General features: G+C 53.1%; 3 protein-coding genes across 3 annotated transcripts; all 3 read right to left on the bottom strand.

Moving 5' to 3' along the window:
- Positions 1-1,647: 1,647 nt before the first annotated feature.
- LOC308045833 (protocadherin alpha-6-like) lies at positions 1,648-4,358 on the bottom strand (the record flags this gene model as incomplete). Its single annotated transcript, XM_080353342.1, has 1 exon — positions 1,648-4,358. Exon 1 carries the CDS (start codon positions 4,180-4,182, stop codon positions 1,648-1,650), a length of 2,535 nt encoding a protein of 844 aa, XP_080209468.1. The 5' UTR covers positions 4,183-4,358.
- Positions 4,359-10,757: 6,399 nt separating this feature from the next.
- Positions 10,758-14,489, bottom strand: LOC308045832 (protocadherin alpha-2-like; the record flags this gene model as incomplete). The annotated part of the gene is made up of 1 exon (XM_080353341.1): positions 10,758-14,489. Exon 1 carries the CDS (start codon positions 13,347-13,349, stop codon positions 10,758-10,760), a length of 2,592 nt encoding a protein of 863 aa, XP_080209467.1. The 5' UTR covers positions 13,350-14,489.
- A 6,447-nt stretch (positions 14,490-20,936) lies between these two features.
- On the bottom strand, positions 20,937-23,944 carry LOC308045830 (protocadherin alpha-6-like; the record flags this gene model as incomplete). Its single annotated transcript, XM_080353339.1, has 1 exon — positions 20,937-23,944. Exon 1 carries the CDS (start codon positions 23,427-23,429, stop codon positions 20,937-20,939), a length of 2,493 nt encoding a protein of 830 aa, XP_080209465.1. The 5' UTR covers positions 23,430-23,944.
- Positions 23,945-27,270: the final 3,326 nt, after the last annotated feature.

Raw genomic sequence — 27,270 nt, 5'->3', positions numbered from 1 at the left:
AGCAGGGGAGATGAGAAGAGATGTGACCAAGTTTAGAGAAGTCAAAGTGATTCGCATTAAAAAAAACTTCTGTTTGACCAACAGCATACCATGTTCAGGAGAAAATTATGAAAGGAGCCTATGGCAGATGAATTCACATCACAGAGGAATACTGTGGAAGATAAAAGGGTGTGAGGATTTGCAGAACTTGTGGAAGTCTGAGTGGTGCGTGGGAAAGCAGCATCGTGTGCTGGGAATGTTCTCAAGGTCCTCTACTAGCACCCTCTAACTGATGCCATGGGAAATATTTCCATCTAAGCAGAAATTATCCAGTACTTCTGCAGTGATGCAGACTGTGTTCTACTCAGCATCTCCATTTCCCGCAGGCAACACCCTTCCCCACTCACTGTCACTCTTCCCCACTCTTCCCCATTCACAGTGACACATGCCCAGGCCTTACATGGTGTCACTCAGAGCATCACTGCCACAATACCCACACCTTGCTCTACCACAAGAACATGTCCCAACCCCAATCTCCACTCTGAGCATGACCTAGGCCTCTGGTCATCCTTACCTTCCCTCATGATCAGCACAAAGAACATATAGATGGATGCAAAGATATTCACTGTCTGGCAGACTCTTCCCAGGTGCCTGAGCTTCACCCTGAGAATAGTTTGTGTCTTCTCAACAGTCTCAGATGGAAACATCATAGCACTGCATGTTAGAGTTGTTCTTACAGATTCTGTGAGTAGAGTTGTGACAGCTCAAATCCCAGTCTGCACAGATTTTATTATTTAAAAAGAACACACCAATTGTCAAGGTGCAAGTGCATACACAGTATCAACTGGGTGGGGAAATTTGTACTACAGAGAACCAGAGCCAAGCTGCTCTGCAGGGCTTGGCACGTACACGCACACATCAGAACAAGCTATGTGTAACAGGACACAGAATTTCTACTGAGGACAACTGTACAAGTGCACAAGTAGGGGAAGTCAGGAGCACAAGGATCACACCAACCTCCTCATATCCCCTTAGAAGTCCTGCCTGAGGAGGAGGAAGAAACCATCATGGCAAGATAAATGCCTGTGGAATCTCCTGTACATGCCCACCATTGTGCAAGGACAGCAGACTGAAGCACTATCCTCCCACAATGCCTCTCCCAAAACTAGATGGAAAAGGTCCATCAGACAGTAATCATCTCTCTGCATCTCACCCCTCTTAGTAACACATTGGCTATGGCAAGCAGGCAGCAACACAAGGGACTGTCTCTGGTGGGAGATATTCATAACTTCAAAGAAGATTGAGAGCATTTCAATAGCACACACTATCTCATGATCAGAAAAACCTTCAACACATAGAGTCTGGTAATGGATCTTGGGCAAGAAGACCTTGTACGAAACTTGCCTCATGCTTTCCTCCATTCACCACGCAGGAATTTGTGTTCTTAAGACAAGCAGATTATCTCCTCTTCTCATCGTATGACATGGCCTATGATCTTCCCAAGGATTTCCAGCTACCTTAAACAAGGATCCCGTTCACATCTTTAAGCACCTGCCAACCACCCACCACCCACAGGCAATGGGGTTCACGCCGGCTCCCATCACCGCTTGCCCAGGGAGAGAGAGAGAAGGGACACGGAGGGAAGAAGAACGATAGAGTCGAGAAAGGCTAGAAAGGAAACAGGGAGTCAAGGAAGGGGCGACAGGCGAGGCAGGGAAGGCCACTGACCGTGTCTAGGAGAGCGGGCGGCTCCGGCTGCGTCTCCTTCGCCGCGGGGCCGGGCGGCGGCGGGAAGTTGGGGCTGAAAACCATCAGGTCGCTCTTGCCCGCACCGTCCGCCACGCACAGGCTCCGGCTCTGGCGCTGCGAGTACGACCAGCTCCCCACTTCGCTGGCGCACACCAGCGTCGCCGGCCCGGGCCCCGACAGCACGCCCGCTCGCGGCGCCCAGCGCGACGCCCCGTACAGCACCACTGCCAGCAGGAACAGGCTCGACACCGCGCAGATGGCCACCACCAGCCACACATTCGTCGTCGCCGCCGCTCCTGTCGCTGCCGCACCGCCCTCCGCGCCCGCCCCCGCACGCAGCCCCGCCCCCGCCCCGGATGACGACGACGAGCCCGCGGCCGCCAGCGCCGCCTCGGCGCTCTCCACGAGCGACACGCTCAGCGTGGCCGTGGCCGAGCGCGCCGGCTCCCCGTGGTCCCGCACCACGATCACCAGCCTGTGCCGCGGGCCGTCCGCCTCCTCCAGCGCCCGCGCCGTGCTCACCTCGCCGCTGTACAGCCCCACGCGGAACGGGCCCTTCCCCCGCGGCTCCCACAGCTCGTAGCGTAGCCATGCGTTGTAGCCCGAGTCCGCGTCCACCGCGCGGATCTTCGCCACCACCTGCCCCGCCGGCGCCGCCCACGCCGCCCACGCCCACAGAGGCCCCGAGTCCGGCCCCGACGCCGCCTCGCTCACCACCCCGGGCCCCGGCCCGCCGCTTCCAGACGCCAGCAGCGCCGGCGCGTTGTCGTTCTCGTCCACCACGAACAGCTGCACCGTGGCGTTGCCGCACAGCGGCGGCTCCCCCGCGTCCACCGCCCGCACCTCGAACTGCAGCACCTGCACCTCCTCGTAGTCCAACGGCTGCAGCGCCCACAGACGCCCGCTCTCCGCGTCCACCGACACGTAGCTCGACGCCGGACGCCACCCCCCGCCCGCCGACGCGACACCGCCCACGCCGCCCTCCCACACCGAGTACCGCACGCGCCCGTTGGCCGCCTCGTCCGGGTCCCGCGCCCACAGACGCGCCAGCTCCGCGCCCGCCGCGTTGTTCTCCCGCGCCAGCACCGTGTACACCGCCTGCGCGAACGCCGGCGCGTTGTCGTTCACGTCCGACACCGGCACCCGCAGCCCGCGACGCCCGCGCAGCGACGGCGACCCGCCGTCCTCCGCCCGCACCTCCACCTCGTACTCCGACACCCGCTCCCGGTCCAGCGCCTCCCGCAGCACCAGCGAGTACGACCCCGCGAACGTCGACTCCAGCCCGAACGGCGCCGCCGGCCACACCGCGCAGCGCACACGGCCGTTCGGCCCCGAGTCCCGGTCCGACACGCTCAGCAGCGCCACCACCGTCCCCACCGACGCGTCCTCCGGCACCGGCACCGACAGCGACGTCACCCACACCTCCGGCGCGTTGTCGTTCACGTCCAGCACCTCCACCAACACCTTGCAGTGACCAGACAGCGGGAGCGTCCCCTTATCTGTCGCCTTAAGTTGTAGGTCGTAGAAAGCGACCGTTTCAAAATCCAGAGCGCCCGTTAGTCTGATCTCCCCGCTTTTTGGATCAATGCTGAATATATCTGAGGCAGAAGAAGGTACAACAGTAACGATTTCATAAGTAATTTCTCCATTTGCTCCTTCGTCCAGATCTGTTGCGTTTACCTGGATCACCAATTTCCCCTTTAAGGCATCTTCGGGTAAGAGCACGTTGTACACGGTCTGGTTGAACTGGGGCGCGTTGTCGTTCGCATCCAGTACGGAGATCACCAGCTCCATCGTGCCTGTCAGAGACGGCCGGCCCCCGTCACTCGCCGTCAGCACCAACCGGTGCACAGGCAGCATCTCACGGTCCAGCGCTTTCGTGAGCACAAGAAAGAGGGATTTACTACGTGAGTTAGTGTTTTCTTCCTCTACTTTGAAATGTTCGCTGGGGCTAAGTGTATAGAAGAGCTGCGCGTTGGCTCCGACATCTGCATCCGATGCGCCCTCCAGAGGAAACCGAGACCCCGGCAGCGTCGTGAATTCCGCGATGCTGAGGTTTTTCTGGGCCGCGGGGAAGAGCGGGGCGTTGTCGTTGATGTCCGTGACCTCCAGCTCCACATGAAACACGCGCAGCGGCCGCTCCACCAGCACCTCCAGGCGCAGGGCGCACGGCGCGCTCTTCCCGCACAGCTCCTCCCGGTCCAGCCGCGAGCTCACCACCAGCGCCCCGCTCGCCCCGCTCACCTCCACGCTCGCCCGCCGGCCCTGCGACACCAGCCGCAGCCGCCGCGCCTCCGCCTCGCCCGCCTCCAGGCCCAGGTCCTGCGCCAGACGCCCCACCACCGTCCCGGCCTTGGCTTCCTCCGGCACCGAGTACCGCACCTGCCCGCCGACCAGCGCCCAGGCCGCCTGCACCACCAGCACCCGCACCACGGGCCACCACCACACGCACATCGCTGCTGCTGCCGCCGCCACTGCCCGGGCCCCGCACGGCTCCCCGCCGCCGCCCGGACGCACCGGCTCTCCCGCCCGCCCCGCGCCGCCCCCCCGCACTCACAGCCGGGCTCTCTGCCGCACCGGGGCGGAGCCGCCGAGCCGCTCGGCCGCCGTTTCTGAGCCTGCAGCGACACCGTGTGTTAGCCGCCGCCGCCGCACACTCTCCCACCTACGCTTACCTCTTTTTTCGTTTCTCTCGTTTTCCTTTTCTTATGACTTTTTCTTCTGTTCGCTCTTTGTTCTCTTCCTTTTTCCTCTTTCTTCCTTTTCTGTCTTCATTCTTCTGAGCCTCCTCTTTCTTATTTTCCTTCTTTTTCGTTGTCCGTTTCCCTCCTTTACTCTTTACCCCCGCCGCAGATCATCAGTCGCCTCCCGCGCCGGGGCGGAGACCATTAAAGAACGACCCATCAGCGTTAATTACGGGACATTAGCTCCGGATGATGGTACTCTAACCGAGGCGGAGGCTGTCAGTGACCAGCTTCCTTCGGCATCTAGAGGTAAGGTCGCTGCGTTCTGATCATCTCGTGTATTTTTCTTTCCCTCCTGCCTTCTCTGCTTTCTCCTCTCTTCCCTATCCTCCTCTCCCTTTCTTTTCTTCCTTTTTTGCCTCTTTTCTCCTTTACCAACATGTTTTATATATGACTACATCACTCTCGCTGGGAAGAACAGACATGCCCTCGTTACTCTTCGTCAACACGCCTCATGAAGCCTTGCACAATGTCCCTGCGTACCAAGGGTGCCGAGGTCCTCAAATCTATTCAGCATGGAGAGATATTGTCCGTGCATGCTGGTAATCGCCTGTATCATTCGCTTCTTCATTCGTTTATTGGTTCTTTCTTTCTTTGATTACCCTTTCTCATTTCTTGCTTCATTTTTCCTTACATAGATTCCTTCCTTTCCTGCTTCCTTTCTCCTCCTTTCCGTCTTTTTTTCGCTTTGGTTCTCCCTTCCTTTTATATTTCCTCTTTCCTCCTTCTGTTCCTTTTCTTCCTTTTTCTTTCCTGGTCTGGCATTCCATATCCTTCTCTTTCTCTTCTGCTTATATGCTTGTTTCTTCTCTCCTGCATTTACCAAAGGATTTTCCACATGACTAATACCATACTTACCATAAAACATGAATACGCCCTTCAGCAAGAGCTCTCATTCCCATTCTCTTACTCCTCCCATGCCTCCAGCTGGGCGACAACCTTCTTCCATTCATCCAGTCCAATCAAGACAGACAGACTGCCCCTCCACCTTGCCTACTGGAGGAAGACCACCTCCATCCACCCGAGGACCCAGCAAATAACAGAGCAAGTCAATTATGTGGCAGAGGACAGCTCTGCTACATCAGAACAGGATCCACCAGCCTCAGAAACACAAGCCCAAGACCCAGGTACTTGGACATCTGTGCAAAAAGTCTTCAATTAGTCCAAGTAATGCAGGGGAGTCTCTCATTCAAGAAATCAAACCCATCACAATTCAGCAGAACAACACTCCATGAAGGATGGAAAAGCACAGGGCAAACACAGCTCCCAAGCACCGTTCATGTGTCTCGATGGATGGCTGTACTTCTGGACTCATTTTCCACATGCACAATGAAAAGCCAAGTTCTTCCCTTCCTTTTAAGGCAAACATGCATTGCATAAACACAGCAAGAACCTCGGCATCAAGGAAACACCACATTTTCACTATGAACATCCCCTCAACACACAAGACATGTACTCCACAAACACACTGGGGTCCCTTCACCATCCGTGCTTGCTGCCACCAGCTCATGCTGTGCCTGGAAGCAGCAGGAAAAGAAGAAGAGCAAGCAGTGGTGCTTTGCTGCTCCAAACCTACAGGCATCACAATTCAGGCAACATTCTGTCGATCCATCATGAAGATAACAGAACTGAATGGGAACAGAAATACACCTGTCTCTCAGATACACCTTTTTTAAATATCATCGACTTACCTGTAGCATCACTGGTTACTTTTTCAGAATAAGAAACATTTTCGGGACAGAAGAATTGTTTGTAATGGACCTTTTCCCTTAACAATTTTGAGGAACCTCAATGGAAAAAAATTACTCATGTTCTGCAAATGTCTCAGGATCACTGGACAGTGCGCAGTGCTCCTTCCTGCACTTCTGCCACAGGGGAAGGAGAAGGGAGACCTGAATGCCAAGGATATTCTCTCGGTGTCAACCTCATCTCAGGAGAGTCAAAAAGCCATCCCCCACACTAATGTCAAATGGCTCAAAGCTCTGCAAGCAGATGGCTGTGAAAATTATGCCATCCACAACTCATACACTGTTATGAAGACATTGCCAATGTGAGGGAAAAAACAAAAGGGTGGGAATTTTTGCCAAGAAAAGAAAACTAAAGAACCCCGTTCCACTGTATTGAAACAAAAGGCTTGCCACCATCTTCATTGTGGAGAGCACTTCTTCCCCTGCCCCGCAGGAAATATGAGGGTCAAGACCACTGACCAAGGAGGGCTTTAGAGAACTCAAAGTGACCCACATTTCAAAAACCTTCTGTTTCACCAATAACATACCAGATTAAGGAGCAAATTATGAATAGAGCCTGTGGCAGATGTCTTCACATCACACAGGAATACCACAGAGGACAAAAGGGTGCAAGGATGTGCAGAACTTCTGGAGGTCCTGAGAGGACCCCAAGCAAGAAGCTCTGCATCAGGCCTCTTCTCAGTGTTTTCTACCAGCATCCTCTATGACATGCCATGGGAAATGAGATCTCCAGCTAAGCAGACACTATTCAGTGCCTTCCCAGTGAGAAAGACTGTCTTCTACCCAGAATCTCCATTTCCTTTGAGCAACACTCTTCCCCACTCACAGTGACACATGACCAGACCCTTCTTGTTGCCACTCGGAGCATCACTGCCATAATACTCAGACCTTGCTCCACCACAGGAACATGCCCCAGCTCCAAACTCCACTCTGACCATGGCCCAGGCCTTTGCACATTCTCATCTTCCCTTGTGATCAGCACAAAGAACATATGGATGGATGAAAAAACACTCATGGTCTGACAGACTCATCCAAGATGCCTGAACTTTGTCCTAAATACTTTGTGCCTTCTCATCAATTTCAGCACATTAAAGTTTTTAAAGGTTCTGTGATTTGAGCTCTGAGAGGTCTGATACCAGACCACATGGATTTATTATTTACAAGAACCACACCAAATAATGAAGTGCAAGTGCACTCACAATTCCAACTGTGTGGGAAAATGTGTGCCATAGAAAACCAGAGCTGGGCTGCTCTGCAGGGTTTGGCATATGCCTGTGCATATCAGAATGAGTTACTACTGACAAATGGACACACCGTCTCTCCAGAAGCACCTGCACAAGTGTGTTAGTAAGGGAAGTTGAGTGCACTCCTCCTTACTTGTCCTTACAAATCCTACCTTTAAAGGATGAAGGAACCATCATGGCAACATCAACGCCTGCAGAAGCTTCTCTAGATGCCAACCATGACACAAGTACAGCAAGTTGAAGCACTACCTGTGCACAACACCTTTCCCAAAACAGCACTGAAAATGTTCATCACACAGAATCCACCAGCCTCTCAAAAACCAAAGCCCCAGGTACTTGGGCTTTTGTGCAAACAGGTTCCCAAGAGTTCAAACAACACAGGGCAGTTTTTCATTCTTGGACTCAAACTCATCACAGTCCAGCACAATAATCCTCCAGGAAAGTTGAAAAGGCATGGGGCAGTCCCAGCCCCCCAGCACTTCTATACCTTGATGAAGAGCTGTTCTGCCTGCATCATTTTCCACCCTCACATGGAATGTCAAGCTATTGCTTTTCCTTCCATGCAGGTATGTACTGCCAGAACAACAGAGCAAGAACCTTAGCAATCAGGGGCATTAGTCCTCAAGGAATAGCTCTCCTCTTCAGCATGGGCCATGTATCACACAACCGAAAAGAAAGCCATGAAGGAAACAACACAGCATTTTCACGGAGAACATTCCCTGGAGGCCCAACACATGCAATCTGAGAAAACCATCAGGGTCCCTGCTCCACCCATGCATGCTGTCACACATTCACTCTGTGCGTGGAAGCAGCAGGAAAGGAACATGAGCAGGTACTCATATTCTGCAAAAGCTTTGAAATAATTATTAGAGTGCTCTGTGCTCCCTTCCACACTTCTATCACAGGGGAAGCAGGAGGGACACCTGCAAGCAAATGACACTCTCTCAACATGAACCTCAGCTTGGTACAGTGGAAAAGCCACCCCTCAGACTGATGTCCAAACACACAAAATTCTGCCACCTGAGAGCTGCCAAAATTCTGCAGTCTGCATCTCATCCAGTATTACCAACACATTGCCAATGTGACGGAAGAAAATACAAAAGGTGGCCAGTTTTGGTAAGAGGAGAGAAGAAAATGAAAGGATCCCATCGCACTCTATTGAAATTCACCCCAGTGCAATCCCATCACCTTGAACATGGAGAGAACTTCTTCCCCTCCTTAGGAAGACTAAGAACAGAAAGTGACCAAGGAGAGGTTCAGAGAAGACTAGCAGCATGATCCACATTGGGAAAGTGTTAGGCATTAGATGACAACGTGCCATCTCTACCGAGGTTACCTGTGCAAGTGCACAAGTAGGGGAAGTCAAGTGTACAGAGGTCACAAACACCACCATATGTCTCCTTAAAAATCCCTTCTGAGGAGGAGGGATAATCCGTCAAGGCAACATCAACAGCTGTGGAAGCTGCTATACATGCCCACCACTGCACAAGGACAGCAGATTGGACAGATATGCTCTCACAATACCTTCCTCAAAACATGAGTGGAAATGATCATCAGACACTATTCAGCAGTCTGCATCTCACCCCCTCTTACAAACACAGTTCCTACAGCAGGCAGCAGCACAAACGACTGTCTCTGCTAGGAGATATTCATAGCCTCTAAGAACATTGTGGGCATTTGAACAGCAAATACTATCTCATGATCAGAAAGACCTTCAACACCAGATCCACAGAGTCTGGTAGTGGATCTTGGGCAAGAAGACCCTGTGCCTATCCTGCCTAAATGCCTTCTTTTAGGCATACTCCATTCCCCACTCTGGAACTTTTGTTCTCAAGACAAGCAGTTCATCTCCCATTCCTGTCATCTTATGATACAGCCCATGGTCTTCCCAAGGACTGGCTGTTCCCACACACAAGTTCTTCCCACTGCTCAGGGTCACCATTCACATTAGCATGATCAGACCCTACAGAGCCATTCCCACATTAATCTGTGTGACATGCCACAGCTTCATTTTCCATCTCCGTCTTTAGCAGACCCTTCCTATCTACAGCAGCATTATAAACACCCATAGAGATGCTATCATACACACAATGTCTGGCAGACACTCTGTAGCTAATCCTCCATATTTAGCAATGCTTTTATCTCACATAGAACTGTTTCAGACCTGGGATCAATACTCCTTTAAAGGTGATATTGGGACAGCTCTAAGAGCAAGGAGTTTGAATTCATAATGTGAAAGAACAACCCAAGTGCTGCTGAGCACACCAATACAGCAAATGGTATCTACTGTGTAGGAGAATTTGGTTGGGTTTTTTTGTTGCTGAAATCAGAACTTTCAGGAGTCTATAAAAGTATGACTGCCAATACAAATACTGGAAGAAGATAAAAATAGACCAGTGTCCACCACACTACCGTCAGGCCAGAAATGCAAAGCTCAAAAGAAAGGAAAGAAAAAATACAGAAGAAGAAAATGCCAGTTTTTAACACCTACCTTGAGTTCTATTCCTTATACACGAGCAGTTCAAGCTACTAACTACTTTCACAACGAACTAGGAGAAGAAAATAGGAAGAGTCCTTCTTGCCTACCTAATAAGCAACACTAAAAGAGCAGTTACTAGTGCCTGGAAGATTGCCACCATCACAGTCAGGAACGCAAGGTCTCAACGTGGGCAGAGGAATGGAAGAAGAAAAAGAAAATTCCCGTTTCTCACATCTACTTTAAGTCACAATTCTCGTCCTGAACATGTTTTATTACTGACCATAGCAACAACATACTTGGAAAAAGAATACAAAAAATGTCCTCAATACTTTCTCAACTTCCACGATTATCCATTGGGCCAAACAAAATGAAGAAATTACCCATGGGGAGAGAAAATCCCCAAGAAGTTCCAATTATCATTACAATCTCTTACAGAGAAAAATGGAAGAAGAGCAGAACAGGGAAGAAACAACATTTGATAACACGGCCAGCACTCAGCAAAGGTGATAACTACTGAACAATGTCCGGCACTTAGTAAGCTGGGGTGGAAATGCTGCACACCGGCAAGCAAGAGCATCTCGAAAGCCCATGTAATAGCACCTCATCACAATCGGCAGTAATTTTATTCGACAGGAGAACAACTCACACCTTCGACAACGTGCAGCTGACAACCGCAACTGGTTTAGGTGCGGCAAAACCTTTCTTTAGTTCTCTCCCACGGCAAGAACCGAGGAGCCTCCAACAATGACGCCAAGGAAGATGCAAAGGTCTCGTTTACATCCTTATGCACCCAGAGCACACGGGCCGCGGGGGCTCAGTCCGCCACCCCAAACGGCATGCCCACGGAGTGGGAGAGAAGGACCAGAGAAGGAATAAGGGTACCAGGGGGAAGAAGGAGAAAAGGGGAGCCGGGGCAGTGGCGAGAGGCGAGGCAGGAATAGCCACTGACCGTGTCCAGGAGAGCGGGCGGCTCCGGCTGCGTCTCCTTCGCCGCGGGGCCGGGCGGCGGCGGGAAGTTGGGGCTGAAAACCATCAGGTCGCTCTTGCCCGCGCCGTCCGCCACGCACAGGCTCCGGCTCTGGCGCTGCGAGTACGACCAGCTCCCCACTTCGCTGGCGCACACCAGCGTCGCCGGCCCGGGCCCCGACAGCACGCCCGCCCGCGGCGCCCAGCGCGACGCCCCGTACAGCACCACCGCCAGCAGGAACAGGCTCGACACCGCGCAGATGGCCACCACCAACCACACGTTCGTCGTCGCCGCCGCTCCTGTCGCTGCCGCACCACCCTCTGCTGGACGCAGCCCCGCTCCGGATGACGACGATGAGCCCGCGGCCGCCAGCGCCGCCTCGGCGCCCTCCACCAGCGACACGCTCAGCGTGGCCGTGGCCGAGCGCACCGGCTCCCCGTGGTCCCGCACCACGATCACCAGCCTGTGCCGCGGGCCGTCCGCCTCCTCCAGCGCCCGCGCCGTGCTCACCTCGCCGCTGTACAGCCCCACGCGGAACGGGCCCTTTCCCCGCGGCTCCCACAGCTCGTAGCGCAGCCACGCGTTGTAGCCCGAGTCCGCGTCCACCGCGCGGATCTTCGCCACCACCTGCCCCGCCGGCGACCCCCACGCCGCCCACGCCCACAGCGCCCCCGAGTCTGGCCCCGACGCCGCCTCGCTCGACACCCCGGGCCCCGGCCCGCCGCCTCCAGCCGGCAGCAGCGCCGGCGCGTTGTCGTTCTCGTCCACCACGAACAGCTGCACCGTGGCGTTGCCGCACAGCGGCGGCTCCCCCGCGTCCACCGCCCGCACCTCGAACTGCAGCACCTGCACCTCCTCGTAGTCCAACGGCTGCAGCGCCCGCAGACGCCCGCTCTCCGCGTCCACCGAAACGTAGCTCGACGCCGGACGCCACCTCCCGCCCGCCGACCCGCCCCCGCCCACGCCGCCCTCCCACACCGAGTACCGCACGCGCCCGTTGGCCGCCTCGTCCGGGTCCCGCGCCCACAGACGCGCCAGCTCCGCGCCCGCCGCGTTGTTCTCCCGCGCCAGCACCGTGTACACCGCCTGCGCGAACGCCGGCGCGTTGTCGTTCACGTCCGACACCGGCACTCGCAGCCCGCGACGCCCGCGCAGCGACGGCGACCCGCCGTCCTCCGCCCGCACCTCCACCTCGTACTCCGACACCTGCTCCCGGTCCAGCGCCTCCCGCAGCACCAGCGAGTACGACCCCGCGAAAGTCGACACCAGACCGAACGGCGCCGCTGGCCACACCGCGCAGCGCACACGACCGTTCGGCCCCGAGTCCCGGTCCGACACGCTCAGCAGCGCCACCACCGTCCCCACCGACGCGTCCTCCGGCACCGGCACCGACAGCGACGTCACCCACACCTCGGGCGCGTTGTCGTTCACGTCCAGCACCTCCAGCTCCACGCTGCAGTGACCCGACAGCGGAGGCGTCCCCTCATCTGTCGCTTCGATTTGTATCTCGTGTAAACGGACATCTTCAAAGTCCAGACCGCCCGTCAGTCTGATCTCGCCCCTCTTAGGATCAATTCTGAATAGATCGCTGTTACCAGCAGGAACTGAACTGACGATGCTGTAAGAAAATTCTCTATTGAGACCTTCATCCGGATCCGTGGCATTCAGTCGCGCCACCACCGTTCCCTCTGCAGCGCTCTCCAGCAGCTGCACTTTATAGACCGACTGGTTGAACTGGGGCGCGTTGTCGTTCGCGTCCAGCACCGAGATCACCAGCTCCATCGTGCCCGTCAGAGACGGCCGGCCCCCGTCACTCGCCGTCAGCAACAAACGGTGCACAGGCAGCGTCTCGCGGTCGAGTGATTTCTCAAGCACCAGGAACAAGGACTTTCTATTATCATCAGAAGATTTAACATCGAGAGTGAAGTGCTCGCTGGGGCTGAGTGTATAAGAGAGTTGCGCGTTATCTCCGATATCTGGATCCGACGCGCCCTCCAAAGGGAACCGAGACCGGGAAGGAATATTTTCCGATAAACTGAGGTTTTTCCGGGCTGCGGGGAAGAGCGGGGCGTTGTCGTTGATGTCCGTGACCTCCAGCTCCACGTGGAACACGCGCAGCGGCCGCTCCACCAGCACCTCCAGGCGCAGGGCGCACGGCGCGCTCTTCCCGCACAGCTCCTCCCGGTCCAGCCGCGAGCTCACCACCAGCGCCCCGCTCGCCCCGCTCACCTCCACGCTCGCCCGCCGGCCCTGCGACACCAGCCGCAGCCGCCGCGCCTCCGCCTCGCCCGCCTCCAGGCCCAGGTCCTGCGCCAGACGCCCCACCACCGTCCCGGCCTTGGCTTCCTCCGGCACCGAGTACCGCACCTGCCCGCCGACCAGCGCCCAGGCCGCCTGCAGCACCAGCACACGCACCACGGGCCCCCACCACTCGCCCATCGCTGCTGCTGCCGCCGCCGCCGCCCGCCCGAGCCTCGTACGGCTCCCCCGCCGCCGCCCGGACGCACCGGCTCTCCTGCCCGCCCCGCGCCGCCCCCCCGCGCTCACAGCCGGGCTCTCCGCCGCACCGGGGCGGAGCCGCCGAGACGCTCGGCCGCCGTTTCTGAGCCTGCAGCGACACCGTGTGCTGCTCCGCCGCCGCACACGCTCCCACCATCGCCTCTGTGCTGCTCAGCTCCTCTCTCACCCCTTCCTTCCCTTTTTTCTTTTTTTCTTTCGTCTTTATTCTTTCCTTCTTTTCTTCCTCTTTATTATTTTCTTTCTTGTTTGCTGCCTCTTTTTTTCTCATACAGTTCGTTCTTTCTTTCTCTCATTCTTCCTTCCTTCCTTTATCTTGTCCCCCCCTTTTTTTTTTTTACTATCTTCTCTTTTCTCCTTTTCTTTCTTGTTTCATTCATTCTCCTTCTTCTCTTCCTTCTTTTGTTTTCTTGGTCTGCATTGCCTGATGCTTTACTCCCTTCTCTTTCCATCCTTCTCTCTTCTTTACCTCTCCTCATAGCACATCAATTACCTCTGGAGCCTCGGCAGAGACCACTGAAGGACTGATACCAAAACATCAACTCCCTAGCACGGTACTCTAACCAAAAGTGAGACTGGTACAGCCCAGCTTCGTTCCACTACTAGAGGTAATGTCGGTTTGTCCTGATCATCTCCTTCATTGTCTTGTCTTTTCTTTTTCTTTCTCCCTCTCTCTCCCTTTCTTATTCTTTCCTTCCCACTCTCTTTTCCTTTTATTTTTTTTATTTTCTTCTTTTATTTCTTCTTCTTGTCTTGCTTTTCACTTGAGTATTTCATTTCATTTTCTTTTCCTTCTTCATTTCCTTCTGCTTTTCTCTTTCTCTTTCCTTGTTCCATTTCCTTCTGTCTTCTTTATTCTTCTCTTCCATATCCTCTGTTTGCCTCCCTTCTTCTTCTGTTTCCATCTCTGTTTATTCTGTTATTATTTTTTCTTTCACAAAACGTTTTCCATTTTTATAGACTATGCTCATAATGAAGGACGGACATGTCCTTTGACAAGAGCTCTCATTCCCCTTCCCTTCCACCAATCATGCCTCTGGACAGGGAACATACTTCCCAATTTCCCGCAGTCCATACACCTCCAGTCCTCTCAGGCACCCAGCAATTAACAAAGCAAAGACATTATATGACAAAGAACAGCTGTAAGAAAACTGCCCAAAACTATGTAAGGGAGTCTTTCATTCAGGAGACTCAAGCCCATCACAACCCAGCACAACAACCCTCCAGGAAGGCTGAAACAGCACAGGGCAACCACAGCTCCCAAGCACTCTTCAGATACCTTGATGAAGAGCTGTCCTTGTTTTCCACCTGCACTATGAAAGTCAAGTTCTTCTATCTCCTTTCCGGCAGGCATGCACCGCCAGCACAACACAGGAAGAACCTTGGTATTGAGGGGCAGTAGTCCCCATGGAATAACTCTCCTTCATCAGCATGAAGCATGTGTCGCACTGCCAAACAAAAGCCACCAAGGGAATAGCATAGCATTTTCACTGAGAACATCCTCTGGACACCCAACACATATACTTTAGGAAAAGCATTCAGGTCCCTCCTCCATCTCTCCTTGCTTCCACCAGCTCACACTGTGCCTGGAAGCAGCAGGAAAGGAACAAGAGCAGGCAGTGGTGCTTTACTGCTCCAGACCTATAGGCATTTCAATCCAGGCAACATTCTGTCGATCCAGCACAAAGATACCAGGGCTGAACAGGAACAAAAGTACATCTGTCTCTCAAACTCATCTGCTTTAGCTATGAACAACTTACCTGTAGCACCACTGGTTGCTTCTTCAGAAAAGGAAACACTTTCACAACAGGAGAATTGGTTTTAACTTACCTGCAGCAGCACTGGTTGCTTCTTCAGAAAAAGAAACACTTTCACAACAGGAGAATTGGTTTTAAGCTACATTACCACTTAATGTTATCAGCAACTTCAGGGCATACTGGACAGAAAAAAAATTACTCATTTTCTCCAAACACTCTGAAAAACACTGATCGGTGCTCCCTTATGCACCTGGATCACAGGGGAAGCAAGTGGGACAACTGAGGGCTACACATATTTTGCCCGATGTCAGCTTCAGCTTGGTATAGTGGAAAAAACATCCTTCATACTCACAGAATACTGCCCCCCAAAAAATCTACAACCTGACAGCTACCGAAATTCCACCATCTGCATGTCATCTACTGTTACCAACACTTTGCCAGTATAAGAGAAGAAACAAACGTGTGGGTGTTTTCGCTAAGACAAGAGATGAAAACCAAAGGAACCCATTCCACTGTATTGAAACTCCAGGTTTGCCACTATCTTGCATACAGAAACCACTTTGTCATCTCCCTAGCAAGACTAAGACCAGAGACATGACTGAGGAGATGTTCAGAGAAGGTTGGCAGAATGATACCAATATCAAAAAGCTTCTGTTTGGCCAACAACATTCCACATCAAAAAGAAGTCATTTAAGGCACATCTGGCAGTTACCTTCAAAAACAGTAGTACATGGGAGAACATCAGGAAAGGAGAATATATCAAATGTCTGGACATCCTGAGAGGATCCCAGGAATACAGCCCTTTGTGCTGCAACTCTATTAGCTAAGGAGACATTCTCCAGTTCTTCCCCAATGGCACAGACCATGTTCTACCCAGTGTCTCCATTTCCCTCAGGCAACACTCTTTGCCACTCAACTTCACTCTCCCCATGACACAGGGCCAGGCCCAACATGGTGCCACTCACAGGATCACTGACAAAATACTCAGAAATTTCTCAGCCCCAACATGCCCAGCACTAAAACCCTCTCCATGTGTGCTTCAGGCCTTCGCACATCCTCACCCTCCCTCACAGTTGGTACGAAGAGCACATGGAAAGCTGAAAAGCCACACAGAATCTGGCAGGTTCTTCCCAGCTGTGTGAACTTCATCATGCATGCTTTGCCCATGGAAAGCTGAAAAGCCACACAGAATCTGGCAGGTTCTTCCCAGCTGTGTGAACTTCACCATGCATGCTTTGCCCATGGAAAGCTGAAAAGCCACACAGAATCTGGCAGGTTCTTCTCAGCTGTGTGAACTTCACCATGCATGCTTTGCCCATTTTCAGCCATGTCAGGTGGAAACACCGCAGAGCTGCACATTAGAGTTCTATAAGATTCTGTGATTACAGCTGTGACAGCTTTGATCCCAGTCCGCACAGCTTTTTTTCTTCAAGAGAACCACACCCAATGCCCAAGTGCAAGCACACTCACAATATCAACTGGGTTGGGGAATTTCTACCACAGAAACCAGAGCTATGCTGCTGTGTAGGGTTTGGTAGGTAAGTGCAAAGAGCAGAATGAGCTACATGTGACAACAGGACACACCATCTCTACTGAGGCCATCCATGCAAGTGCACAAGTAGAGGAAGTTACGAGTACAAAGATCACAATGCACTTAATTACATCTTCTTACAAATCCTGCATGAGGAGGAGCAAGGAATCATCATGGCAACATCAACAGATGAAGAAGACACTATGGATGCCCACCACTACCCAAGTACAGCAAGTTAAAGCACTACCTTCCCACAACACTTTTCCCAAAACAAGTGGTTCATCAGACAACATTCACCAGTCTGCATTCCATCTCCTCTTACCAACACATTTTCTACATCAGGCAGGCAGCAGCACAAGGGACTGTCTCTGGTGGGAGACATTAATAACCTCAAAGGAAATTGTGGGCATTTAAATAACATGCAGTATCTCAAGATCCAGAAGGACTCCAACTTCAGACCCTTGGAGCCTGGGAAAGGATCCTGGGCAAGAACACTCCATGCCCATCCTCCCTCATGCTCTCCTCTAGGCATCCTCCATTGCCCACTCTGAAACATGCATTTTTAAGAATTCTTGTCTTATGACATAGCCTGTGATCTTCCCAAGGATTTTCAGTTCCTGCAGACAAGTCTTCCCACTGCTCTAGGTCACCCTTCACATTAGCAGAGGATCAGGTGCAACCCAGTGCCACCGCCACATTCATCTCCATGACATAACACAGTTTCCTTTCTCGCCTCAGCACTCACACTGGCTTTTGTAGACCCTTCCCATTGCTAAGAGCACTATAGAAAAACACAGACAGTATCATAGAGACAGTGTCCTCCAGACTCTGCAAAGAGATCCTTCATGGTTTGCAATGCTTCATCTATCTCAGAGGGAAATTTTATGCACCGGGGAGCGATACTCTTTCTACAGGTGAAGTCAGGACAGATCTAAATGGCAAGGGTACCAATTTCATTCTGTAGGATAACAGCTAAAAAGTTATGAGCACAGCACTGGAATGGATGGTATCAACTGTGTAGGACAATTTGTTTTGTTGTTGGTCTTATACAGGTGTTTAGGATTTTTTTTCTCCAACTGAACATTTCTGGGTCTTCCTATACCTCGAAGAAGAGCCTTTCTTTCTGCCTCATTTTCCACCTGCACACTGAATGTCAAGCTCCTGCTTTTCCTTTCAGGCAAGCATGCACTGCCACAACAACGTGGCAAGAACTGCTGTACCCATGGGCATTAATTCCCATGGAATACCTCTCCTTCTTTAACATGAGCCACCCATCACTCAGCTAAACAAAAGCCACAAAGGTAACACTACAACATTTTCACTAAGAATACTCCCATTGTACTGATGGAATCAGCTGATGTAGTTTCCAAACCACTCTCCATGATTTTTCAAGAGTCATGTCAGTCAGGTGAAGTCCCTGGTGACTGGAAAAAGGGAAACATTTCACCCATTTTCTAAAAGGGTAGAAAGGAGGATCCTGGAAACTACCAACCTCTCAGCCTCACCTCTGTGCCTGGGAGGACCGTGCAACAGATCCTCCTAGAAGCTGTGCTGAGGCACATGGAGGACAGGGAGGTGATTCGAGGCAGCCAGCAGGGCTTCAAAAGGACAAGTCCTGCCTGACCAAACTAGTGGATTTCTATGATAGAGTGACTACATCAGTGGACAAGGGAAGAGCTATGGATGTCATCAGTCTGGGCTTCTGTAAGGCCTTTGAAACGGTTCCCCTACAACATCCTTCCCTCCCACATCTTTCTACATTGGAGAGATATGGATTTGATGGATGGAGAAATGGCTGGATCATCGCATCCAGAGGGTAGTGGTCAATGGCTCAACATTCAAATGGAAATCAGTGATGAGTGGTGTCCCTCAGAAGTCCGTCTGGGGCCCAGTATTGTTTAATGTCCTCATTAATGACATATACAGTGGGATTGAGTGCACCTTCAGCAAATTTGCAGATAGCACCAAGCTGAGTGGTGCAGGTGACATGCCTGAGGGACAGAATGCCATTCAGAGAGACCTGTACAAGCTCCAGAAGTGGGCCTATGCAGAATTCCTGAGGTTCAACAGGGCCAAGTGCAAGGTCCTGCACCTGGGCTGGGACAAGGGGTGATGGTTCTAAATTAAAAGCAAAGTAAACTAGACATGAGGAAGACATTCCTTATCATGAGGGTGATGGAACACTTACCCAGGTTGCCCAGAGAGATGGTGGATACCCCATCCCTGGAGACATTCAGGGCCAGGCTGGACGGGGCTCTGAGCAACCTGATCTGATTGAAGACGTCCCTGCTCATGGCAGAGGTTGGACTAGATGGCCTTTAAAGGTCCCTTCCAACCCAAACTGTCCTATAATTCTGTGCTTCCCTGGACACCGAACACATCCACTCCAGGAAAACCATTAGAGTGTTTTCTCTATGTTTGCTGCCCCCAGTTCATTGCTGTGCCTGGAAGTGGTAGGACAGGAACAGGAGCAGGCAGTGGTGCTTTCCTGGTCCAATATAGTCAACATTTGGTCAATCCAACATAACACCACCTCAACTAAACAGGAACAAAAGTACACCTGTCTCTCAAACACAGCCTCTTCAGATATGAGTGACTTACCTGTTGCATTACTGGTTGTTTGTTAAGAAAAGAAACCTTTCAGAACAAGAGTGGCTTCAAGGCACAATTTCCATTAATGTTACCAGCATCTTCTGGGGAAGTTGGACAGAAAAAAAGTACTCATGTCCTCCAAAAGCTTTGAAATTATCCTACAGTGCATCATGCTCTCTTATGTGTTCTGTGACAGGGGAAGCAAGTGGAAAATCTGAGGGTTAATGATATTTTTGCAATGTCAACCTCCGCTCAGCATACTGGGAAAAAATCATCCCCCATACTGATGGCCAAACATCCAATTCTCTGCAGCCTCAGAGCTGCCAAAATTCCGCTCTCTGCATTTCATCCACTGTTACCAAAGCATTGCCAATGTGAGAAAAGAAAAAACAAGAGAGTGGGAGTTTTTGGTAAGAGGAGAAAATAAAACCAAAGGATCCCATCCCACTATATTGAAACACAAGGTTTGCCACCATATGGAGAGTATGTCTTCCCCTCTCTAATAAGACACATGAGCAGAGAGATGACTGAGGAGAGCTTCAGAGATTGCTGGCAGCATGATCCAAATATGGAATGTCTGACCAACAGAATTCCAGACTAAAAAAAAAGAAAGCAAGCTGATTACAGCCAAGTGGCAGATGCTGTGACATCTAGTAGGGCTGTGACAGAGATGGGGGTGTGAGGATATGTGGAACTTCTGGAGGTCCTCAGAGAATCTCAGGGAAGCTGCATGTGCATGGGGGCACTTCTCAAGTTTGCTACTGGCATATTTTGTGCCATGGTAAATGAGATCAGCAACACTGATGTTCTCAGCTTCTTCCCCAATGACGCAAACTCTGCTCTACCCAGCATCTCCATTTCCTTCAGGCAACATTCTTCCCTGCTCAAGGTCACACTATCCATGGCGCATGCTCAGGCCCTACTCAGTGCCATGCAGAGCTACCACTGCCAAAATACCAAGACACTCTTCCAGCACAAGAACATGCCCCAGTTCTAAACACTTCACTCCATACAGGGGATTGTCACTGGTGGGAGACATTCGTAAAGTCAAGAAACATGGAAAAAGAAAATCCATTACAAGTTCAAACTGCTGTTACAGTCTCTTGCTGAGAACAATGAAAGAAGAAGAGAACAGAGAAAAAACTACACCTGATAACAACACGGTCAGCATTCAGCAAAGGTAAAAAACAGTAAATAGTGCCTGAGAGAATGTCACCACCGCAGCATGTGTGACTTGCAGTCCTTCACAAAGCTCGGCTGGAAATGCTACACACAAGCAAACAAGCGACTCTTGAAAGCCCATGTCGTGGTACTTCCCACCACATCCTGCAGTGATCTTCTTTGACAGGAGAACAACTCACAACCAGAACAGCTGTGCAGCTGTGAACCGCAACTGATTTGGGTGCAGCAAACTTTTTATTTAGTTCTCCCAAGAAAGCAAGAGCCGAGAGGCTCTGGTATGAATGCCAAGGCAGATGAAAATGTCCCAATCACATCCTGCCAAGTGCCCACTGCCCACGAGGCTGCCCTGCTCAGAGGCTCTGGACGGCTCACACCACCGTCTGCCCATGGAGTGGGAGAGAAGGATATGGGGGAGAGGGGGAAAAGGGATAGAAGGGTAAGAGGGAGTCAAGGAAGGGGTGAGAGGCAGGGAGAGCCACTGACCGTATCCAGGAGAGCGGGCGGCTCTGGCTGCGTCTCCTTCGCCGCGGGGCCGGGCGGCGGCGGGAAGTTGGGGCTGAAAACCATCAGATCGCTCTTGCCCGCGCCGTCCGCCACGCACAGGCTCCGGCTCTGGCGCTGCGAGTACGACCAGCTCCCCACTTCGCTGGCGCACACCAGCGTCGCCGGCCCGGGCCCCGACAGCACGCCCGCCCGCGGCGCCCAGCGCGACGCCCCGTACAGCACCACCGCCAGCAGGAACAGGCTCGACACCGCGCAGATGGCCACCACCAGCCACACGTTCGTTGTCGCCGCCGCTCTTGTCGCTGCCGCACCGCCCTCCGCCGGACGCAGCCCCGCCCCGGATGACGACGACGAGCCCGCGGCCGCCAGCGCCGCCTCGGCGCCCTCCACCAGCGACACGCTCAGCGTGGCCGTGGCCGAGCGCACCGGCTCCCCGTGGTCCCGCACCACGATCACCAGCCTGTGCCGCGGGCCGTCCGCCTCCTCCAGCGCCCGCGCCGTGCTCACCTCGCCGCTGTACAGCCCCACGCGGAACGGGCCCTTCCCCCGCGGCTCCCACAGCTCGTAGCGCAGCCACGCGTTGTAGCCCGAGTCCGCGTCCACCGCGCGGATCTTCGCCACCACCTGTCCCGCCGGCGACCCCCACACCGCCCACGCCCACAGCGCCCCCGAGTCCGGCCCCGACACCGCCTCGCTCGACACCCAGGGCCCCGGCCCGCCGCTCCCAGCCGGCAGCAGCGCCGGCGCGTTGTCGTTCTCGTCCACCACGAACAGCTGCACCGTGGCGTTGCCGCACAGCGGCGGCTCCCCCGCGTCCACCGCCCGCACCTCGAACTGCAGCACCTGCACCTCCTCGTAGTCCAACGGCTGCAGCGCCCACAGACGCCCGCTCTCCGCGTCCACTGACACGTAGCTCGACGCCGGGCGCCACCCCCCGCCCGCCGACGCGACGCCGCCCACGCCGCCCTCCCACACCGAGTACCGCACGCGCCCGTTGGCCGCCTCGTCCGGGTCCCGCGCCCATAGACGCGCCAGCTCCGCGCCCGCCGCGTTGTTCTCCCGCGCCAGCACCGTGTACACCGCCTGCGCGAACGCCGGCGCGTTGTCGTTCACGTCCGACACCGGCACCCGCAGCCCGCGACGCCCGCGCAGCGACGGCGACCCGCCGTCCTCCGCCCGCACCTCCACCTCGTACTCCGACACCCGCTCCCGGTCCAGCGCCTCCCGCAGCACCAGCGAGTACGACCCCGCGAACGTCGACTCCAGCCCGAACGGCGCCGCCGGCCACACCGCGCAGCGCACACGACCGTTCGGCCCCGAGTCCCGGTCCGACACGCTCAGCAGCGCCACCACCGTCCCCACCGACGCGTCCTCTGGCACCGGCATCGACAGCGACGTCACCCACACCTCTGGCGCGTTGTCGTTCACGTCCAGCACCTCCAGCTCCACGCTGCAGTGACCCGACAAAGGGGGCGTCCCTTTGTCTCTCGCTTCTATACGAAAATTAAATACAGTGACTTCTTCGAAGTCCAAGGCTCCCGTGACACTGATCTCACCCGTCTTCGGATTTACGGCAATTATATCTCTTCCACTCAGGGGAACGAAGTTCGTTGCCGTGTAGGTCACCTCACTGTTAATTCCCTCGTCCGGATCTGTGGCGTTCACTAGCGCCACAAGCGTCCCCTCTGCAGCGTTCTCTGACAGCTGTACTTTATACACGGTCTGGTTGAACTGGGGCGCGTTGTCGTTTGCATCCAGCACCGAGATCACCAGCTCCATTGTGCCCGTCAGAGACGGCCGGCCCCCGTCACTCGCCGTCAGCACCAAACGGTGCACAGGAAGCGTCTCGCGGTCCAACGCTTTCGTTAAAACAAGATCGAGCACAGTATTTTGCTCATTCTGTTTTTGTAAGTCCAAACCGAAATGCTCAGTGGGACTGAGTACATAGGAGAGCTGCGCGTTGGCTCCGACATCTGCATCGGACGCGCCCTCCAATGGGAACCGAGACCCCGGCACCGACGATTCCGCGATGCTGAGGTTTCTCCGGGCTGCGGGGAAGAGCGGGGCGTTGTCGTTGATGTCCGTGACCTCCAGCTCCACATGAAACACGCGCAGCGGCCGCTCCACCAGCACCTCCAGGCGCAGGGCGCACGGCGCGCTCTTCCCGCACAGCTCCTCCCGGTCCAGCCGCGAGCTCACCACCAGCGCCCCGCTCGCCCCGCTCACCTCCACGCTCGCCCGCCGGCCCTGCGACACCAGCCGCAGCCGCCGCGCCTCCGCCTCGCCCGCCTCCAGGCCCAGGTCCTGCGCCAGACGCCCCACCACCGTCCCGGCCTTGGCTTCCTCTGGCACTGAGTACCGCACCTGCCCGCCGACCAGCGCCCAGGCCACTTGCAGCACCAGCACACGCACCACGGGCCCACACCACACGCACATCGCTGCTGCCGCCGCCACCCGCCCGGGCCCCGCACGGCTCCCCGCCGCCGCCCGGACGCACCGGCTCTCCTGCCCGCCCCGCGCCGCGCCCCCGCGCTCACAGTCGGGCTCTCCGCCGCACCGGGGCGGAGCCGCCGAGCCGCTCGGCCGCCGTTTCTGAGCCTGCAGCGACACCGTGTGTTAGCCGCCGCCGCCGCACACGCTCCCAGCTTCGGTTCTCACTTTTTTTCCGTTTTTCTTTCCTTCGTATTTTCCTTCTCTCTCTTCTTTCATGACTTCCTTTTTTCTCTTTCTTCATTTTCTCTCTTCATTCTTCTGAGCCTTCTCTTGCCTTTTTCTACTTATTTTTCGTATTATTTACACTCCTTTCCCGTCCATTTTCTTCCTGTCCTCTCTACCTACCCTCGCAGCTCGCCAGTCGCCGCCGGCGTCGCGGCGGAGTCCGTCAAAAACGCAGCCATCGGCTCTAATTACGGGACATCAATTCCGGATGGCGGTACTCTAACCGATGCGGAGGCTGTTAGGGACCAGCTCCATTCGGCATCTAGAGGTAAGGACGCTGCATTTTTACAGTGTCGTATATCCTTCCTCCCTTCCTTCCCACCTTTCTCCTCTTTCTCCTCCTTTCTTCCATGTCCTTCCCTCCCCTTCTTCCTTCTTTGCCTCTTCCTTGTCTTGTTTACCAACATGTTTTCTATATGACTACATCACCCTCACAGTGGAGACCAGACCTGCCCTCATTCCTCTTCCTTAACACTCCTCATCAAGCCTTGCACAGAGTACCAAGGGTGCCGAGGTCGTCAAATCCATTCAGCATGGAGAGATAACATCGGTGCATGCTGGTAATCTCCTTCCTTCCTTAGGTTACCCTTTTTCCTTTCTTTCTTCCTTGATTCCTTTTTCCCTGCATGGATTCCTTCTTTTCCTGCTTCCTTTCTCCTTCTTTCCATCTTTTTTTTTTTTTTTTTTGCTTTCATCCTCTCTTCCTTTTATCTTTCCTCTTTGCTCCTTCTGTTCTTTCTCCTTTTTCTTACCTGGTCTGGCCTTCCATACCCTTCCCTCCCATTCTCTTCTGCTTCCTTCCTTGTGTCTTCTTTTCTTTCTCACATTTATCGGAAGAGTTTCCACATGACTATACCATACTTACCATGAAGCATGAAAACGCACTTTGGCAAGAGCTCTCATTTTCATTCCCTTATGCCTTCCTCGCCCCCAGATGGAAAATAACCTGCTTGCTTTCCTCCAGTTTATGCAAGACAGACAGACTGCCCCTTATCCTCCCCTTACCTTCTCTTCTGAATGAAAGCCACTCTCTTCCACCTCCAGTTCACTCAAGGACCCAGCAAATAACAGAACAAGGCAATCATGTGGGAGAGGACAGCTCTGCCACATCAGAGCAGGATCCACCAGCCTCAGAAACACAAGCCCAGGACCCAGGTACTTGGACATCTGTGCAAAAGGTCTCCATTGAGTCCAAACACTGCAAGGTTGTCTCTCATTCGAGAAATCAAACCCACCACAGTTCAGCAGAACAACACTCCATGAAGGATGGAAAAGCACAGGGCAAACACAGCTCCCAAGCACCGTTCATGTGTCTTGATGGATGCCTGTTCTTTTGGCCTCATTTTCCACATGCACAATGAAAAGTTAAGGTCTCCCTTCCCTTTTAAGGCAAACATGCATTGCATACACACAGCAAGAACCTCGGCATCAAGATAACATCACAACATTTTCACTAAGAACATCTCTTTGACACCCAACACATCTACTCCGCAAACACATTGGGGTCCCTCCTCCATATGCTCTTGCTGCCACCAGCTCATGCTGTGCCTGGAAGCAGCAAAAAATGAATGAGAGCAGGCAGTGGTGCTTTGCTGCTCCAAACCCTCCAGCATTACAATCTTGGCTACATTCTGTTGACTCAACATGAAGATACCACAACTGAACAGGAACAAAAGTACATCTGTCTCTCAAACACAACCTGTTTAAATATCACTGGCTTACCTCCAGCGTCACTGGTTGCTTCTTGAAAATAAGAATAATTTTCAGGACAGAAGAACTGCTTGTAAGTGTCTTTTTTCCCTTTAACAGTTCTGAGGAACCTCAGTGGAAAAAAATTACCTTCTGCAAAAGTCTCAGAATCACTAGAGAGTGTACAGTGGTCCCTTCTGAACTTCCATCACAGAGGAAAGAGAAGGGAGACCTGAATGCCAAGGACATTCTCTCAATGTCAACTTCATCTCAGGAGAGTGGAAAGGGCATCCCCCACATTGATTGCAAATGGCTCAAAGCTCTGCAACCAGACAGCTGTGAAAATTCTGCCATCCACAACTCATACACTGTTGCCAACACATTGCCAATATGAGAGAAGGAAAAGCAAAACAACGGGAGTTTTTGCCAAGAGAAATAAAAGAACTCATTCCACCATATTGAAACCAAACGCTTGCCAACATTTTAAATGCACAGAGCACTTCTTCCCCTGTCTTGCAGAGAAGATGAGCTGCAGGATCACTGACCAAGAAGGGCTTTAGAGAAGTTGAAGTGATTCACATTTCAAAAACCTTCTGTTTCACCAATAACATACCAAATTAAGGAGTAGTTTATGAATAGAGTTTATGGCAGATATCTTCACATCACACAGGAATACCACGCAGGACAAAAGGATGTGAGGATGTGCAGAACTTCTGCAGGTCCTGAGAGGATCCCGAGCAAGCAGCTCTGCATGAGGCTGCTTCTCAGTGTTTTCTACGGGCATCCTCGATCCCACACCACAGGAATGAGATCTCCAGCTAAGCAGACATTATGCAGTGTTTCTGCAGTGACACAGACTGTGTTCTACCCAGCATCTCCATTTCCCTCAGGCAACACTCTTTCCCACTCACAGTGACCCTCCAAGCCACACATGCCCAGGCCATACCTGGTGCCACTCAGAGCTCCAATGCCACAATACCCAGACCTTTCTCTACAACAAGAACATGCCCCAGCACTAAACCCCAACCTTAGCATGGCCCAGGCCTTTGCACATCCTCACCTTCCCTCGTGATCAGCACAAAGAACATATGGATGGATGCAAAGGTATTCACTGTCTGGCAGACTCTTCCCAGATGCCTGAACTTCACCCTGAATACTTTGTGACTTCTCAGCAATCTCAGATGGAAACACCACAGAGCTGTAAGTTACAGTTCTTCTTGAAGATTCTATAATTAGAGTTGTGACAACTCTGATCCCAGTCTGCACAGATTTTATTATTTCAAAAGAACACACTAAGTGTCAAGGTGCAAGTGCATTTACAGTATCAACTGGGTGGGAAAATTTACACACACAGAACCAGAGCTGGGCTGCTCTGCAGGGCTTGGCTCGTGCATGCACATATCAGAACAAGCCATGTGTAATAGGAAACACCATCTCTACCAAGGACAACTGTGCAAGTGCACAAGTAGGAAGTCAGGAGCAGAAAGATCACACCCACCTCCTCATATCCCCTTAAAATTCCTGCCTGAGGAGGAGAAAGGAACCATCATAGCAAGGGAAATGGCTGTGGAACCTCCTGTACATGATCACCACTGCACGAGGAAAGTCGATTGAAGCGCTATCCTCCCACAATGCCTTTCTCAAAAATAGATGGAAAAGGTCCAGCAGACACTATTCAGCAGTCTGCATCTCACCCCTCTTACCAACACATACCCTAAGTCAGGCCAGCAGCACAAGGGACTGTCTCTGGCAGGAGATATTCATAACTTCAAAGAAGATTGCAGGCATTTCTATAGCACATCCTATTTCATGATCAGAAGAGTTTCCAACACCAGATCCATAGAGTCTGGAAGTGAATCTCAGGCAAGAA

Source organism: Nesoenas mayeri (assembly GCF_963082525.1).
Source record: "Nesoenas mayeri genome assembly, chromosome: 14".
NCBI lineage: Eukaryota > Metazoa > Chordata > Aves > Columbiformes > Columbidae > Nesoenas > Nesoenas mayeri.
Note: the sequence above shows the minus strand (reverse complement) of the source record. Positions and strands in the feature narration are given on the sequence as shown.